Consider the following 17525-nt stretch of genomic DNA (forward strand, 5'->3'; position numbering starts at 1 on the left):
GCTCAAGAGTCATTATTTCATAAACATTTCTAATGGGGTGGGAGGAAAAAACCTTTATTAAATGGCGTGAACTTCTGCCTCTGAATGTAATAAAATAATGTTTATATGTTTTTAGGGATAAGAGATTAAAATGCATATTAATTAAATGAATAATGAAAACCTTTATGAGACTCTCTGCTACAAGTTGCGAGGAGCTGTTTAATCAAATTCTTTCTATGGAAAAATGCATTTCATTATAACATAATTAGCACATCTATTGTGGTTTTAATACAACTTGTGCTAAAGTGTGTTTGATCTGGAGTTTGCTTATGGCAATTAGCAGTGAAGGAATTGAACCTTTTTCTTTATTCCAGGCTTTGTAAATTATACAGGCCATATCTGGGGAAAATGGATGTGATTTTTTTAAAGTGCTAGAGTAGTCTTGGGAATGGACTGGCGTAGTGATTATTGGCAGCAGAAAGAAATAGTAAGAAACTGTGCTATCTAAAGCTGCAAATTTAAGGGTCATTTTTTCCTGCCATAGGTGTGTACTGTTGTTTCACATCCTGTCTAAATCCTGGACTGTGAGAAAGCTGGAGCTTTTTGTGTACTACAGAGTAGCTTGTGTATGTCTGTAGGAGCAGAAGAGAGAAGATGATAGCAGGCCAGGGGCTGGGGTGTCATCCTGTTTTTCCCGTTGAAGTAGATGCACCACCCAGGTGGTGGGCATAAGTGTAGTTTCCCTGCAGGTGTGTGCATGTACTGACCCAGGGTGTTGGTACATCTGTTCTGCAGCATGTTCTTTACCATTTGAGGAGTACTTTTCCAGTTGGAAAAAAGGACGGGATCTCACTAAACATGGTGGTTCAAAATCAGCCTGATGCCTGGCATACCAAACATCTGCTTAGAAACTGAATGCATTGTTCAGCACTGGCAGACACGAGTCCTCCAAAGTCAGAGGGTTCAACCTCACCAACTGCTGAAACCAGGCTGCACTGTTGGGCTGTCCTCTTCCTTACCTTGGGAGCTTTACTGACAGCTTTCCAAAGAGTGGAGAAAACTACTTCTACAGCAAGTCCTTTGGTGACTCTATGTCTAGTCTGAGTTCACTTAGAGTGTAGATACCAGTGAGTTCACTGTGGCACAAAGCCTGGCATGATATTTGGTGTGAAACTCATTAATGCAGACAAAATCCAAACTTGAGACTGACTTTATGTAGTAAAAAAAAAAAAAAAAAAAATACAGTACAGGAGTATAAAAAGAAACTATCCAGTGCAAACACCTTTATACAGAGGAAATTGATACAGTGTATCAATTTTATAAGCTTTATAAAACAGGCTTAAAAATAGCAATTACAGGTAATACTATCTGGATGATGCATACCAAAGTACTTAATGCACTAAATAATTCCATAACTAACTTTATCTGTTGATAGCCAATACCTTAGTTACTGATGAAAACCTTAATCTGTGTAAGTATTATTAGTTAGCATTCTTTATAATAAAATACCATGTGGAACCTCAGTAGCATACACTGTTGGCTGAATTAAGCAAAACAGAAGAGAATGAGCACATTAAAAATAAAGCCAAGGCTGCAACCCCCAAATATACTTCTTTTATAAAGGATATGATCCAAAGCTGATACAACTGATGGACAGAATTCTGGTTAGTTTTCCTTTAATTCATATTTGGAAATATGAGTGATTGCATTATTGATGATAGTAGGCATTAGTGTCCAGTTGAGTACTGTACTGGACAGCTTTTTAGAGTAGTGAGGACTGATGTGAGGCCATATTATCATGCGCTGTGATTTCCTGCCAAGAAAGCATCTTGGGGAAAGAGAGTGGAAATTAAAGATGACAAGAATAAGTGAAAAGCAAAATCATGAGGTTCCACTATACTGGTTTAGGGAAAAAAAAAGATTAGTGTTATTTTGTTAGCTACCAAATTTAAATAATCAAATCAACTAAACTAATACATGTAGCTCCAGCACACATTCTGCAAAATTGAGAGTCTGTGTGGTAGGGCTCTTCTGTTGTTGAAGGCAACAGGAATCTGCATTGCTGGAAGCCAGAGACAGGCCATTGTCCTAAGAGACCCGCTTTGTACAAACTGTGTTTGGCTGGGTAACTTCCTGCGTGAGAAGTTTCACTCTGTTTGTTTGTGGCTCTTCATCAGATGAGAAACTAAACACACACTTACCAGGGACATAGTAGCTGCACCTCCAAAACCTTACATGTGTTTGCGGTTCTTTAATGCAGAAGAATATGTGTGTGTGTGTTTAGCATTCTGATTTGAAAGTCTACAATATATTCCTAGGTGGAAAATCCCCATTTTACAGTACCTGCTTAGAAAAAACCCCAAACAGTTTCACAGTAATGAGGCCCTTCATTTGTTTGTCCCTGAAAAAATACAATTGCTTTAATAATGTAGAATAAAAGCCTATTCAACCTGTTCAGAGATCTAGAGAGACCTATGTTTTCATCTAGAGAGATTTACAGTATTGGAGTCTGAACATTCCCCTGATCTCCACATTTCCTGCCCTGCAGGATATGTTTCATTGAGTAACACTGAGATCCTATTTACAGAAAGAAAAAACAATTTTGCTGCTAGCTAAAGCAAATTCTAACATGCTAGAAAGGTGCCTGAAATCATCATCAGGCTGTTTAAAAATGACAGATGAAACCAGATTGTGCATCTAAAAACCCTGTCTAATTTAGTAACTCATGTATATAGTAGAAGACTGTAAAAGCAAGAATAATTAATATATTGAAAAGAAGGAAAATAATGCCTCTTTTTGAAAGTGATGGAATAATTTCTAATATTAAGTGATGGGCAGTATGTTCCTCCTATCCTCTGCTGGGTAAGCATAAGCATGGAACATCAATAAAGATGTTACAGGAGGGCCAGGCAAACCAGCCGGCTGGAGGTGCAGGAGGGTATTCAAAATATTCCTTCCCAATGCCACTGGACCTCTCTGCCGCTGGACCTCTCTGTCACAATGGATGGTAACCTTGAATGCTTGTTGATGAAAACAGTACAGGAGGAGAGGAATGAAGGAGAAACCAGGGATAAAACCATTTTTAAGGGGTGGTCTATCTGGATAGGGACAGGAGTTGTGTCCTAGAAGACTCAAGCAGGTCCTCAAGCAGCAATTTTTTGGAAAAGAGCTGCATGTTAGCAAGGATGGCAGTGCTGGGGGAAGTCAATATACATGATCTGCGTGTTTCTTTTTAACCCTACAGCTGTCAGTTTTTGTTTATTTCATGTCTTTTGAAATTCTAGTACAGCTTGGGTGAACAGCTGTGAGTTCTTCTTTGGCCATTATCAGTCTCTTGTCTATGTGTGGTGGGAGGGAGAAAATTCATGGCTAATTTGAACTTAATACACAAAATCTTCATTTGGTTCTGATCCATAGAGCTCAGCTAACATTTTAAACCTGGGTCCCCAGTCATTTAGAAAGTCGTAATCAATATCTGAGTCTGAGGAGCTGGATTCCAAAGAACTGAGAGATTCTGCAATGGACTCAGCACCTTCATAGCCATAAATGTGAAGTGTGTCGTATGGCAGCAAATCCCTGTCATTGTCGGCTTCGTCCTTCTTAACCTCAATCATTATTTCCATTTCTCCAGCACCAGAAGTTACATTTCCAGGAGGCTTTTGGACTTGTGCATATGGAGAGGGAACTGCTTCTGGCTTTGCACCATTCTTGCGGACAGAGTTGAGTACAGACACATCATAGCTGGTGGTATCCATTTCACCACCACCTTCTTCATCATAAGTGACGAGCTGCTCGTGAATCTCTGCCACATTCCTTCCAATACCACTCAAATCCTTCTTGTGTCTCTTTCTCAGAAGAATTAGCAATGTGATTACTGCAAAGAAAATTTAGATGAGCACATGTAAATAGAGAAATAAGGAAGTAAACCAAATTGCGTTTAAGATATGTAATAAAGTCTGAAGTGTTTTTTTTTCCAGTGTGATTTTTTTTTAACATATAATTATTAAGAAAAATAGCTTAAAATACTGTTTAATTGTAGGCCTCGTATCATCTCAAAGCAATTCAATCTATACAGGAATTGTACAAGTGACTCTTGAGCTGGAATCGCAAGTACAGATGCACCGTGGCACAAGTTCATTGAATCAGCTACTGCCTCGAACTGGTAATCTTTCAGTGCCAGGTGTCAAATGCTACTTATGTGGTAATTGCAGAGGAGACCTCTTCTCAAGCAAGAAAAAATGTTGCTCCTTCTCTGAGAGGTTCCAAATACAGCAAATAGGTACTGGTCAGCTGTTTTATTACAGATTAATTTATATATATATATATATGTGCTCACTGTACTGTTTAAAGGGTTTCCACAGTAGCTTAGCCTTTGGAAACAGGAATCCTGTTGTTATTGCCCCAGCACAGATGTCCTGTTTTATAGCTACATGTGAGCCTGGTGACAGTAAGACAAGTATACTATGCATATGTGCAATAACCTTTACAATGACTCAGCCTTTCCAATAGAATGAGCAGCTTTGTAACTGAAACTATGCTAAAGTCCAAATACCAAGAGCAAGTGGGATGAATCAAATAGTTACAGTATTTCTGCCTTCATGACCATTTTATAGCCAGGAAGCTTTTGTAGGTCTCAGTTAAGAAAGAACAAAACAATCTCCACATTTAAAGTCAGAGAACACTACAAAGCCAGATACTTACTGATGATTGTGAAGATACAGATAAAAATTGCCACCAGTGCTTGTATACTAACTCCAACTTGTTTAGCTCTTTCCTCACAAAATGTGAAGTTGCCTTTTTCATTACACTTGCAGACACTGATGATGAGTGTATTTGTGCTGCTCATCTCGGGATCACCGTTGTCTGAGATGATGATAGGCAGGTAGTGGATTTTGGCAAGCTCACGATTGAACTGTCCATATTTGACAGTGATATTAGCTGTGTTATCTGGAAGAAGTAAGGACATTTAATTAAGTGATAAACTCCACCAGATTTTCCTTATAGATTATAAGTCAGTTGGTATATCTTCCCCTTAGACAGAGCGAGCCTTTAGGGAACCCAGTAAAACCTAGGTGACAACAAGCAACAGGATTTTTTTTCCAGTAAATGAAGTCTTTAAAAATAAACAGTTATTTAGCTCAGCTAGAGCAGTCATAGGTCATTGCTAGAGCTTTTCTGCCCTGTGTCCTAGTGTCTCACTTTGACTAGCTGAGAAAAAACTTTGCAGGGATACACTACCATAGTTCTCAACCAAGGAGAAGTTGCTATCTTCTGTGGCCAGGGAGTATTTGAAGAACCCTCTAGGTGGTATTTCGTCCTTGTCAGTAGCTGAAATCCTGATGACTACCTACAAAGATGGAAGAGGTAATAATTTTCAGTATACATTGCTTCCAGTGATTTAAATTAGGGCTGGGCTGTGTATCCTGTATGACCCTTTAGCAAAGGATGGGACGAAGGTATCTTGTGATGCTCCCCTTCAAATTTTTTCAAGGCAAGTAATTTCCTTGTAGGTCTTCAAAAAGAGCAGTCTCACCCCTTCTTTCACAGGTGGGAAACAAATTAAAGCGTAAAAAAGTCTTATGCTCTAAGACATATGGTGTGTTAGAGGAACCCAACATGGCTGTCTTCTAGTGTTAAAAGTATGACTCCTTCATAGAATGTCATAGAGGCTGTCAATCCTCAGTGTCATGCTTGTTTCTTAAAACCTCTGGGGTAGATTAGTTGTATAAAATATAAAAGTTGTGTGTGATTATGTTCCAAAGAGATTTAAGAATACCTCATGTGTTCTAACAGTCTCCTTCAGAAAGTCCAGCCTGTGGCAGAGTCTGTTAATTAAACAAACCTCACATAGAATAGAATCTTAGAATGGTTTGGATTGGAAAGGACCTTAAGATCATCAAGTTCCAAACCCCCACCATGGGCAGGGACAACACACACTAAACCATGTTGCCCAAGAGTCCATCCAACCTGGTCTTGAACACTGCCAGGGATGGAGCATTCACAATTTCTTTGGGCAACCTGTTCCAGTGCCTTCCCACCCTCACAGTAAAGAACTTCTTCCTTATATCTAACCCAAACTTCCCCTGTGTAAGTTTGAACCCAAAATGTATGAGCTAAATACTTGTGTCTGAGGCCAAACATCTGAACCCACAAATACTAGCAGTGTTTGTTCCTGCAGGTACTAGCACTTTGATGAATACTACAAATACAATCTATTCAGCTATATTCTTTTTTGTATTTTGAAATGTTTTCATTCTCTGACTCTTCTATGAGCATTTGTGTGATAAAACTGAATTGCTAATTTTTGCTCTGCAAGACTTGCCTGTGCTTCATGGTTCAGTTGCTGATGCACGTACATACTTAAGTGCCTGGAGGGAGCAGAATTGTGTAGCCTATGTGTATAAGCAGATAAAAGTCAATATTCCAACAGTGTAAAATCCTGAAGAGAGATTTCTGACTACTGATTTTGGAAGTCAGTGAAATGATCAGGTGCTTGGGTATGAAAACTGAGACTAACTTTTATTCATAAAAGACATATTTTGCTTGAGCTTGCAAATGGGTAATTGAAGTATAAGGGAAAAACTCTCCCTCCTCTCTCACCTTTCCTGGTGCAGCATTTTCACACACTCGGGGTTCCTCAGGATAAACAAGTTCTGGAGCATTATCGTTTTCATCAGTAACTATCACATGAACTTGAGCATGTGATTCTCTGTCAGAAAGACGGCCTGAAACGACAGCAACAGTAGTACAGGTCTCTGAGATGTCTGGAATCTCAGTGCTGTCTAGGTCTTCCTCCTCCTTTCCACTGTGTCCGCCTCTGTGCCTCATGCATGACAAATACAGATTGTTTCTAGCTCCATCATTCACTTAAACTTTTCTTTTGACAGATTAAGATATTTTCCTAAAAAATCTCCTGTTAGACTAAGTCATCAAACATCTGTGAGGAAGAAAACGACAATTTCTTATGACTTCCCAATTCTTCACACTGTGTGGCTATGAGATCCAGCATCGTTCTCTGACACTAAGGCAACGGGCACAGAACAGGCTGTATCTATATTATTAGATACCTTTCACCCTCCAGGAAAGGCTGGCCTCCCCTAAATGCAGTGCATTCCTGGCCCAGGCCTGCGCTGCTTCCTGAACCTGAGGAAGCTATACAGGGATGCCTGTGCAGAGATGCTCCTGGGCATTTGTAGGTACTCATCTGATTTGGCAGATTGTTGTACAAACCCTGCAAGTATCCCTTTCATTTGTATCTTAGTGGAAACAGGCTGTCAGGTTGTGGCTCTACTTTTTTGATAAGACGCAGTCCTGCTGTAAAGCTGTACACTGATTTCTGTCCAATAGGGAAGTGGATAGCACTTACCATCTTCAAGGATTTCTTGAGCTGCAACAGTGATGTTGTATGTGGAACTGAATTCTCTGTCCAGGGGCTTGGGAAGTTGAATAATTCCAGTATCAGATACCCTGATATAGTCTCCATTAGGACTAGCTCTTCGTCTGATAAATCTGATTTTTGTGTAAAAAGAGATAATGTCAATGCAAGGTTGATAATGCTGTGTTTCTCCTAAGTTCTTCATCATGGAAGGTCAGAGCGTTCTTGCGTGACAAATTATGTTAATATTTTGACCAGGTGGTCTGAGAATATTGTGCTAGAATTACACAAGCTGTGAGAGCGAAACATATCTGTTGGAAAAGTTTCCTGATTATTGTCTTTTGCTGTTTCAGAAGTCTATTTTCTTTTCAAAGCATGTGCTTGGGACAGTTACAAGACAAAATGCAACAATAAACTATAATCATGTAAAGATATCCATGATTATGCATTTTACCTTTTTTTTTTTTTTTTTTTTTTGTGTGCAAATGTGGTATCGGTAGGCTTGCGTGGTAATTACATAGGTGAATATAATTTATGTTAGTATTTGTTGGTTACCATGTATATCCATGGGTACAGTGCTGGAAAAATCAAATTGGCTTGCAGGTTCTGAAAAATAGGGCCAACATCTCAGTTCTGTGTCAAATTCTTGGAATCATTAATTAATCATGAATTAATTCTCCACTTTAAAATAGAATTGGTAAAGCCAGGGCCATGTTACCTGATTTTCCGTTTAGCTGCGTCAGGGTCGTGTGCCCACACTGAACCAAGTGTTCTTACTTCTGCGTCATTTTCCCTCACTTTAAATTCATACGGTAGTTTAGTAAAGACAGGAGGCTCATCAACGTCAGTGACTTCAATGGTGACTGTTGAAATGCTCCTAGAGCCACCAGCTTTAAAATAGCGAAGATCAACTGTGGGATCAGTTGCTTCAATGTCAAACCTGTATTCTGCTACTTTTTCAAAGTCCAGGGGCTAGAAAAAAGACCAACACAGATATTTTGCCTTTGGAAATGTCAAAATAAACTTTGCATTAGCAAATTCAAGCTGTGTGCCCCAATTCAGGTTTAGAAATATTACCAAGTTGCATCTTAGCCTAGTCTGTTGGAATGCTGAAGCATTCCCAAACTGAACTTCTTTGTCATAGAGCAGTTTGAGCAACTTCTCATTTTGAAGAGGTTCATCCAGTATTCTAAGTTCAACAAGTATTTAATGGTTTAAATAATTTTCTTTTTATAATTCTGTAGCTAACAAAACTTTAGCTTCTTTTTTCTCAGACTGAGGACCAGACTTCTCTTCTTGGCTGCCATTCAAGGCAGACTTCATAACTGCTGTGACTGATAGCTGGGACATTTAGTGATAAATGACATCTGCTTCCTTGGTTTTCCCATTCACTGAGATTAGGAAGGGGATTGCACAACGGAAGGAAGGCCAGGAGCTAGGGCAGTGAGAATGCCTAAGCTGTCACCCATTTCGAAGTTTGGGTCCCTTTGCACTATCACCTGAGATTACAAAAACATCATGAAATGCACAGGAATTAATTGTGGTGACTTGTTTTTCTCTTCAAGTAGACGTTGCCAATGGAAGTCTGCTCCAACTGTTTGTCTAACAGTTGAAATCTTATCTCACACGGCTGCATATTTAAAATGTGCATGGCCAAAAGCATGTTACAAAACAGTGGGGTGAGCTTTGCCCACTGCATGTTGGAAGATGAGCCAATTCCAAATCACCCGGTGTTTCTATGTGTGGGGTCTCCTATCCCTCCTCTTTTGGGCAGATATTCCCAGCAATGCATTCCTCAGGCCTTGAGCAGACCAGGAAAAGGGCTGCATTTGGGAAAGGAAAACTGTTTACACCCAGTGTGACTGCAGCTGAAGAGATGTCACTGCTGGTCTTGGAATACTTGTTACTTTTCTCCTTAAAGTTTTCTCCTTTTAATGACATTTCTACATTTCTAGTCTTAACAGTCAGGGACATTTTGAAGTGCAAACCACATCTGAGGATTACACCCTCCTCCTTTTTTTTTTTTTGTTTGTTTGTTTGTTTGTGTGTTTGTTTTTTATTGTAAGTCACTGAAATCACTGAACTGTTGCTTGCCAATGCTCTGCATAATGCAGGAATGTCCATCCCTTGGTACAAATCAAGCAGGTCTGAAAACTACAAAACAAAGAACAAACCATAGTGAAGGTTTTGGAGAGTCTGGGCCCTCTTAAGAAGTTATAAGGAATTAGTTGGGAAGCTCTGAAAACACCCTGAGGAAAGTAAGAGACCTGTGGCTTAGGCTGGAGCAAGTGCCAAACTGTAAAGAGCATATTTAGAAATGGTCGGGTTGACTTGTTCACATTTTCTCCTTTGGCTTCACTTGGGCTGCAAAAGGGAAAGATTCTTTGACTTGGTCAGTTGGTTCAACTCTTAAAGTCACTGACTCGGATATGAAGAGTCAGTTACATAGATCAGAATATCTGAAGTTTGGGAGGAGCCTGAAGTGCACAAGCTCAATATCTGACATAGTCCCCATTTCACTCTGCAGTAATTCTAGATTTTCCAGTGATTGGCAGTGGAAACCACCAGGTCTCCTTCTCACAGAATAAATGCATTTCATGCTGACTTCCACACATTTCCGTTTTTTCCTGCTAATAGTCCCAAACTGAATCAAATTCTTGTTACATGTAAAACCAAAATAATAATCCTTGTTATAAGAGAAGTACCTTCTTTGGCCTAATGATTCCTTCATTTGTGAATGGATTTGCTACAATTTCAAAGGTGTCCCTGTAGTCTCCTCTGACAAAACTGTATTTTGTGTTTCTGTGTTGTGGTTCATCAACATCTTCTACTTTGACTCTGCCAACTTCTCCTCCTATTGAAATGTTCTCAGGAACTTTAAAGTGAAATGATGCTGTTAAAAAAGCACAACAAAAAAGACATAAAGTGTGTACATAGAAGTTAGAACTTAGTTAAAAATTGTTCTTAGTTTATAAATGTACATAAAAATGTTTCCATGGGAAATCAGCGTTGTGCATCTCTGGAAACAGCACTCATGTATTTTTTTAAGCAAGTATAATTAATTCTCAAAGTTGTCAAAACTGTCATCTTGTAAAAGGTGATAAAGTTAATACTCATTTTTATTTGCTTCTCTAGGTGTGCGTCACCCAGGAAATGTATAGCTAGGGCTGAAATATAGACGTTCTGGACATGTAAGATTCTTTTCTCCACTTTTAAGAAAAGTGGACATGGAACTGTTGGAACAAGTCCAGAGGAGGGCCACGAGGATGATCAGGGGACTGGAGCACCTCCCGTATGAAGGCAGGCTGAGAAAGTTGGGGCTGTTCAGCCTGGAGAAGAGAAGCTGCGTGGAGACCTCATAGCAGCCTTCCAGTATCTGAAGGGGGCCTACAAGGATGCTGGGGATGGACTCTTCACTAGGGACTGTAGTGATAGGACAAGGGGTAATGGGTTAAAACTTAAACAAGGGAAGTTTATACTGGATATAAGGAAGAAATTCTTTACTGTGAGGGTGGTGAGGGACTGGAATGGATTGCCCAGGGAGGTTGTGAATGCTCCATCCTTGGCGGTGTTCAAGGTCAGGTTGGATGAGGCCTTTGGTGGCATGGTTTAGTGTGGGGTGTCCCTGCCCATGGCAGGGGGGTTGGAACTAGATGATCTTAAGGTCCTTTCCAACCCTAACTATTCTATGATTCTACAATGAATTAAACATAAATCTGTTATAGTTGTGTCAACCCTTGGTTTCCAAATGATGCTGCACTTGGGTTATACTTACAGTGTTTGAATACAGGGAAGTTGTCATTAATGTCAGTTAAAGTGATAATGACTGTGGCTGTGCTGGAATCCCCAGAAGACCCTGGACCATCTTTTGCTTTAACAATAATTTCGTATGTTGATTGATTCTCTCTGTCTAAGTCAGCCCTTGTTGTAGAAATAACACCTTTGAAAAAATAACATTGAATATGATTAGATTTTGCAGCATGTCCAACATGTCTTAATCCTAACAGCAGATTTTTGCCTTATGCCACATGTTCAGCTCTAAGTAGCATTTTTACAGTAGTAACTTTCCAAGGCTAGAAATGTTAAAAGTCTTCCCACATGATGGAATATTTGGGGGATTTTGTACAATACCTTCCTTTAAACTGATCTTTGCTGCTTAGAAACAGTCTAACAATGCCTAAACTTGGTCACTACAGCATCTAGAGAGATCATCTGAGTATCACTTTGTCCAAGTTATTTGCTTCACAGGACTAGTATGGTTACAAGTGATACTAGCAATTTTTTTAAAACTGGGTGAAATTTACAAGAAAGTTTAAGAAGGCAAAGGGTTGAGTCACTGATCACTGAATGCTGTCTCAGAATTTGTGTATTCCTTTTTACTGTTTGGTCAAAAAAATGGTATCTATGCTAAACTGTGAAAACAGGAACTTCAATTAGCTCCTAGTCTGTCTCTTCATCAGTTAGAAAAAAATGACATTTTGTCTTCTCATTTAGGCTGAAATGAGCATCTGAAATCCTGACTTTATTAGTTCATTTCCAGAGGCAGGCAGTGGTATTGTATGAGTGTGAATGAAATTTTTTTCTGAATTATGGTTAAAATTATATTTTTGAGTTATTATCCCTCTTGTCCAGAATGAAAAAAGCTTAAAACTGTATTTTATTCTAAGTGTAAGGTAAGGACAAAGTGTGAGGACATTTGCATATCTGACCTACCAGAGTCATCAACTGTGAAGTATTCGTCTCCTTTAATGACTTGGTAGGTAACTGTGGCATGACCTGTAACTGTTGGATCATCAGCATCTACAGCTGTCACTTTAGTGACCGAGGTTCCTAGAAAAAAGTTTTCAAAGAGCATATTTAGTATAAATTCTGCTTTTTAACCAGAGACATGAATGGAAATGAGTGATGGGAGAACGTACCTACTGGTGACATTTCTGGGACAGATCCATTGAATACCTTTTGTACAAACACAGGGACGTTGTCATTAATGTCGTAAACCTTGATAATGAATTTGGATGGAGTTTCCAGTGACTGGTTGGTTCTTCTGTCAATAATGAGAGCTGTCAGCTCATATTCTGCTTTCTTTTCTCTGTCTAGCCTCTCAAATGCATACACATCACCGCTGGTTTCTTCCACTTTAAAAATGGTGTTGGCATATTCACCTTCAATAATATACTTAGCGTTGTTGTGCCTTACACTTGATGTGATCTAGAAGGAAAGTATAATTCAAAGAGGTAAAAGTGGGCTTTGTCATCCAGATGCAGTACAGTTTCCAGCAGAAGATACACATGATCAGGGCTTCTTCAGACTCAATTTGAAAATAGAATAGCCATTGAGGCTGATGTCAGCTGGAGTATTACTAAACAAACAGCATCACAGCAGCTATAGCCATACAATCATAGAATCATAGAATGGTTTAGGTTGGAAAGGACCTTAAGATGATCTAGTTCCAGCCCCCTGCCACTGGCAGGGACACCTCCCTCTAGACTAGGTTGCTCAAGGGCCTGTCCAACCTGCCTTTGAACACTGCTGGAGATGGGGCAGGCACAACTTCCTTGGGCAGCCTGTAGGGTTGTAAGATGAAGCTTGCATCCAGACTGAAACTTTCTTGCTTATATATCAGGAAGCATTTATTTTTTCATATCACATCTTGTATTTCCTAAAGATATAAATTGTTCATGCAGTTAACACATACAAGTCATTAATATCATTGTGTCTGAAATAACGTGTGCCACCATGTTCAGCTTGAGCTACACTTTTTTGCAAGTAACCTTTTGAATTTAGAAGAGATTTTTCTTAGATTTTGCAGAATTACAGAATCTAATCTATATTCAGAGCTATTGATATTATTCAGCATTATCTCTATCACTTAGCATTTAGCAAAACTCCTGACATAGCTGACAGCTTTCTTGTGTTTAGTCACATGCAATTTTTTTCTAGTAAGTCTTTTAGGCCCATGATGTGGCAGTAGGATTAAATTTCCACCTGAAGGATTTTAAAATTTAAGGTTATATGTGATGAAAAAGGGATGGGGTAAAAGGAAGAAACATTAATCAGTTTAAAAATGTAATTTAATCCAATGGTTTTGCATATTTTTTAATCTACAGGTTATCTGATGATTCTTGCTTTTCTATGTACTTTCACCCAGCTAAGGACACTGACGGAAAGTTTAAACCACAATTTTCTATTCAGTACATTAACATTCTTATTTTAGCAAGCTATTCATCAATAATTGCTGGGTTTGGCCAAGAATTTCTAGTCTTTTGTTACTGATGTTCTCATCATTTGCAGCTGCTTCGTATTCAGGATTTCATTTATCCTGCAGTTGTCATTTACTGTTGAACATTCTTTCATTTCGGTTTTCTATTTTGAAGTGCGTCATTAAAATTTTCTTCCCTTGTTTCACATACTTACTCATGTTTGTGGCTGCTGGGGCTGCTGAAGAACAATTTAAGCTCTGGACATGTAACATAGGAAAACCTCACCCTTGTCTCAAAGATGGTGTAGAATCATAGAATAGTTAGGGTTGGAAAGGACCTTAAGATCATCTAGTTCCAACTCCCCTGCCATGGGCAGGGACATCTCACACTAAGGCCATGTCTCCCAAGGCTCTGTCCAGCTTGGCCTTGAACACTGCCAGGGATGGAGCATTCACAACTTCCTTGGGCAACCCATTCCAGTCCCTCACCACCCTCACAGTAAAGAATTTCTTCCTCATATCTAACCTGAACTTCCCTTGTTTAAGTTTGAACCCATCACCCCTTGCCCTGTCGCTGCAGTCCCTGAAGAAGAGTCTCTCTCTGGCATCTTTATAGCCCCCCTTCAGATACTGGAAGGCTGCTATGAGGTCTCCACACAGCCTTCTCTTCTCCAGGCTGAACAGCCTCAACCTTCTCAGCCTGTCTTCATACAGGAGGTGCTCCAGTCCCCTGATCATCCTCATGGCCCTCCTCTAGACTTGTTCCAACAGTTCCATGTCCTTCTGATGTTGAGGACACCAGAACTGCACACAATGCTCGAAGTGAGGTCTCACGAGAGCAGAGTAGAGGGACAGGATCACCTCCTTTGACCTGCTGGTCATGCTCCTCTTGATGCAGCCCAGGATACGGTTGGTTTCTGGCCGGCAAGCACACACTACCTGCTTTGTCAATTTTTATTTATTTATTCAGTGTGACAGGTATAGACTTCTAAGACTGCCTTTTCTAAAGCTAAGGATGAACATACAAAGGAAAGCATCTAACATCATAAAAGACAGAATCAAAACTTATCAGCGTATTTCTGCTGCTGTCACTCAGTTCTGCCATGCTGCTGCTGTGGACTTTCTTAAAGGATTTATGTCCTGGGTTCAGCAGTAGCAGTCACTTTTTCTCCTTCTTAGTAGCTGTTGCAGCACTGTGTTTTTGACTTTCAGCCTGGGAACAAAGCTGATAACACTGATGTTTAGACTGACCAAGGACTTTGTGAGTCTCATGCTCTGCCAGGGAGGAGGGGGGGCCGAAAGGAAGCGGGGACAGGACACCTGACCCAAACTAGCCAAAGAGGTATTCCATACCACAGCACGTCATGCCCAGGATGTAGAACTGAGAGTTCCCAGAAGGGCTAGAGTACTGCGGGGTGGGGGCGAGGTACCGGTTGGTGAGTGGTTGTATTCTTTTCCTTGTTATTTCCTTCATCATTATTATTATTGGTGGTAGCAGTAGTGATTTGTGTTATACCTTAGTTATTAAACTGTTCTTATCTCAACCTGTGGGAGTTGCATTCTTTTGATTCTCCTCCCCGTCCCTCCAGAAGCGGAGGGAAGAAAGGTGGGGGGGGAAGTGGACTTCGTGGTTCTGATTTACGGCCTGGGCTTAAACCGCGACAGTTCTTTTTTGGCGCCCAACGTGGGGCATCAAGGGTTGAGATAACAACAGATCTAACTGAGGCACAATGCTGATTTATGGGGTCTCAAAGTTATTTCTCTTGATGTCACAGTTTCAGTATGCTGTAGCTTACTTAGAGCTGGTATTTGCTGTGTTAGTGTTTATCAAGTGTGGGCCTTGGGATAAGGTTCTTGTTTCATTGTATTTTATGGTAATGGCTTGTAATACGGGGGGGCTCCGGCAGCAGGGCGGGATGGACGTGGCCGTGGACTTGTACCTGGCCGTCCCGCTGCTCCTAACCGTCCTGGGCCTCGTTTGTTATCTCAACCCTTCATGCCCCACGTTGGGCACCAAAAAAGAACTGTCGTGGTTTAAGCCCAGGCCGTAAATCATAACCACGAAGTCCACTTCCCCCCCCACCTTTCTTCCCTCTGCTCCTGGAGGGACGGGGAGGAGAATCAAAAGAATGCAACTCCCACGGGTTGAGATTAGAACAGTTTAATAACTAAGGTGTAACACAAATCACTACTGCTACCACTAATAGTAATAATGATAAGAGAAATAACAAGGAAGAGAATACAACCGCTCACCAACCGGTACCTCGCCCCCACCCTGCAGTGATCCAGCCCTTCCGGGAACTCTCAGTTCTACATCCTGGGCATGACGTGCTGTGGTATGGAATACCTCTTTGGCTAGTTTGGGTCAGGTGTCCTGTCCCCGCTTCCTCCCGGCCCCCCCTCCTCCCTGGCAGAGCATGAGACTCACAAAGTCCTTGGTCAGTCTAAACATCAGTGTTATCAGCTCCGTTCCCAGGCTGAAAGTCAAAACCACAGTGCTGCAACAGCTACTAAGAAGGAGAAAAAGTGACTGCTACTGCTGAACCCAGGACAATTTATCAAGCATTCAATCCTGCAAATGCAATGCTCTGAACACAGCCGTTGCAGAAGTAATCAGAAGCATTTCACTGTTGAAAGACCACACAGCACAGTACAAAGTGAATTACTCTTATTTAGGACAGCTCCAGGAATAGAAGTGTTCTCAATCTGCTACTGAATTGGTCTGAAATGAAACAGAGATACCCTGTGTTAGCTCAGAGTACCCTATGGCCTCTCTCCTCTCTCTGTTGTACTGTTTGCCAGTGAGTGGTGCTGATCCAGAGAGGTCTGTTTCATTTTGTGGAGACAGCCTTGACAGATGCTGATTGTTGTACGTGGAAGGAAAACCTACAACTGCGTTTATCTGAAAAGTGTCAAAGTAGTTCCCAGTTTGAAAGAGTAAATTTGAAGAACTTTATCTGGGTGATATGCTGTTAATCACAGGATTTTATGAATGCTTCCCTGAACGAAATGTGTTTGCAGGCAGGTCAGTGCTTGTTATTATTCTTAAAAATCATTTTATTTAACTTTGTGCAACAAAGTTTTTGATTGTGCAGCAGCAATCTTAAACATGGCACTATTGTTTTGTGTCTAAGCTGGGAGACATAAACTGTATGGGTTTCAATATGTATGTTTTTATTAGCTGATCTCCTGGGTTTTTGAAAGAATCTTGAGCTACCAGAAAAATATTGACATACATCAAGTGCCAGACTTCCTTCCTAAGGGTGCACCTGTGTGCAGTGCAGTTGTTCCTGCACTGTGGATGCTCCATACTTCCCACTCTCCAAAATTTATTTGTGTTCTTCAAAAGAATTAGGTTGCCTTTGGCATTATTCTTGATTTACTTTGTATCCACATTCTTAAGATTAACACGTGAGTATGTTGCTATTAAGTCCCATTTTTATTTCCTTCTTTTGTTTTTCCCCTCTTCTATTCTGCTTAGGCTGCAAACAAGTAATACTTTTCTGGATATTCTTTTGCTGTCTGCATTTCTAATTCTTCATTACCAGCAGTCTGCTATTTACCTTGCCAACATGGTGTGGTAATGGTGTATCAATCTCTTCTTTGATGTGCATTTGGTTCCATATCCAGTCTCTCTTCAGTCGTTTATGACTGGCGCCATTTGAAGAAAAGTTTTGAGTTGTTTTCTGACTTTCTTCATCAGCAAATGCTGGAAGCATGAACAATGAGAAAAGTAGAATAATGTAGTTCATCTTCTTCTGTGGCCTAGAAAGATATATAAAATATAAAAACTATAAGTAACAAGAGAATTAGATCAATTAGAGCACATGTATAAGTTCAAATGGACTTTCCTTCTATAGAAATGTTTGATTACTTTCTGTATTAATTTTCATCTGCCTTAACATTAAAATTTGAAATATCAGGCTTCTTCCTTCCATTTTAATTAGACAACAACTGTAAAACCCAAGAAAG

General features: G+C 40.2%; 1 protein-coding gene across 1 annotated transcript; it reads right to left on the reverse strand.

Moving 5' to 3' along the window:
- Positions 1-3359: 3359 nt before the first annotated feature.
- CDH5 (cadherin 5) lies at positions 3360-17308 on the reverse strand (the record flags this gene model as incomplete). The annotated part of the gene is made up of 11 exons (XM_080636758.1): positions 17117-17308; positions 12274-12562; positions 12068-12184; positions 11130-11294; positions 10060-10247; positions 8073-8326; positions 7346-7488; positions 6580-6704; positions 5218-5326; positions 4681-4926; positions 3360-3853 (listed from the first exon to the last, which is right to left on the reverse strand). The coding sequence occupies exons 1-11, from the start codon at positions 17303-17305 to the stop codon at positions 3360-3362; spliced, it is 2319 nt and encodes a 772-aa protein (XP_080492884.1). The 5' UTR covers positions 17306-17308.
- Positions 17309-17525: the final 217 nt, after the last annotated feature.

This window comes from Psittacula echo (assembly GCF_963264785.1).
Source record: "Psittacula echo genome assembly, chromosome: Z".
Lineage (NCBI taxonomy): Eukaryota > Metazoa > Chordata > Aves > Psittaciformes > Psittacidae > Psittacula > Psittacula echo.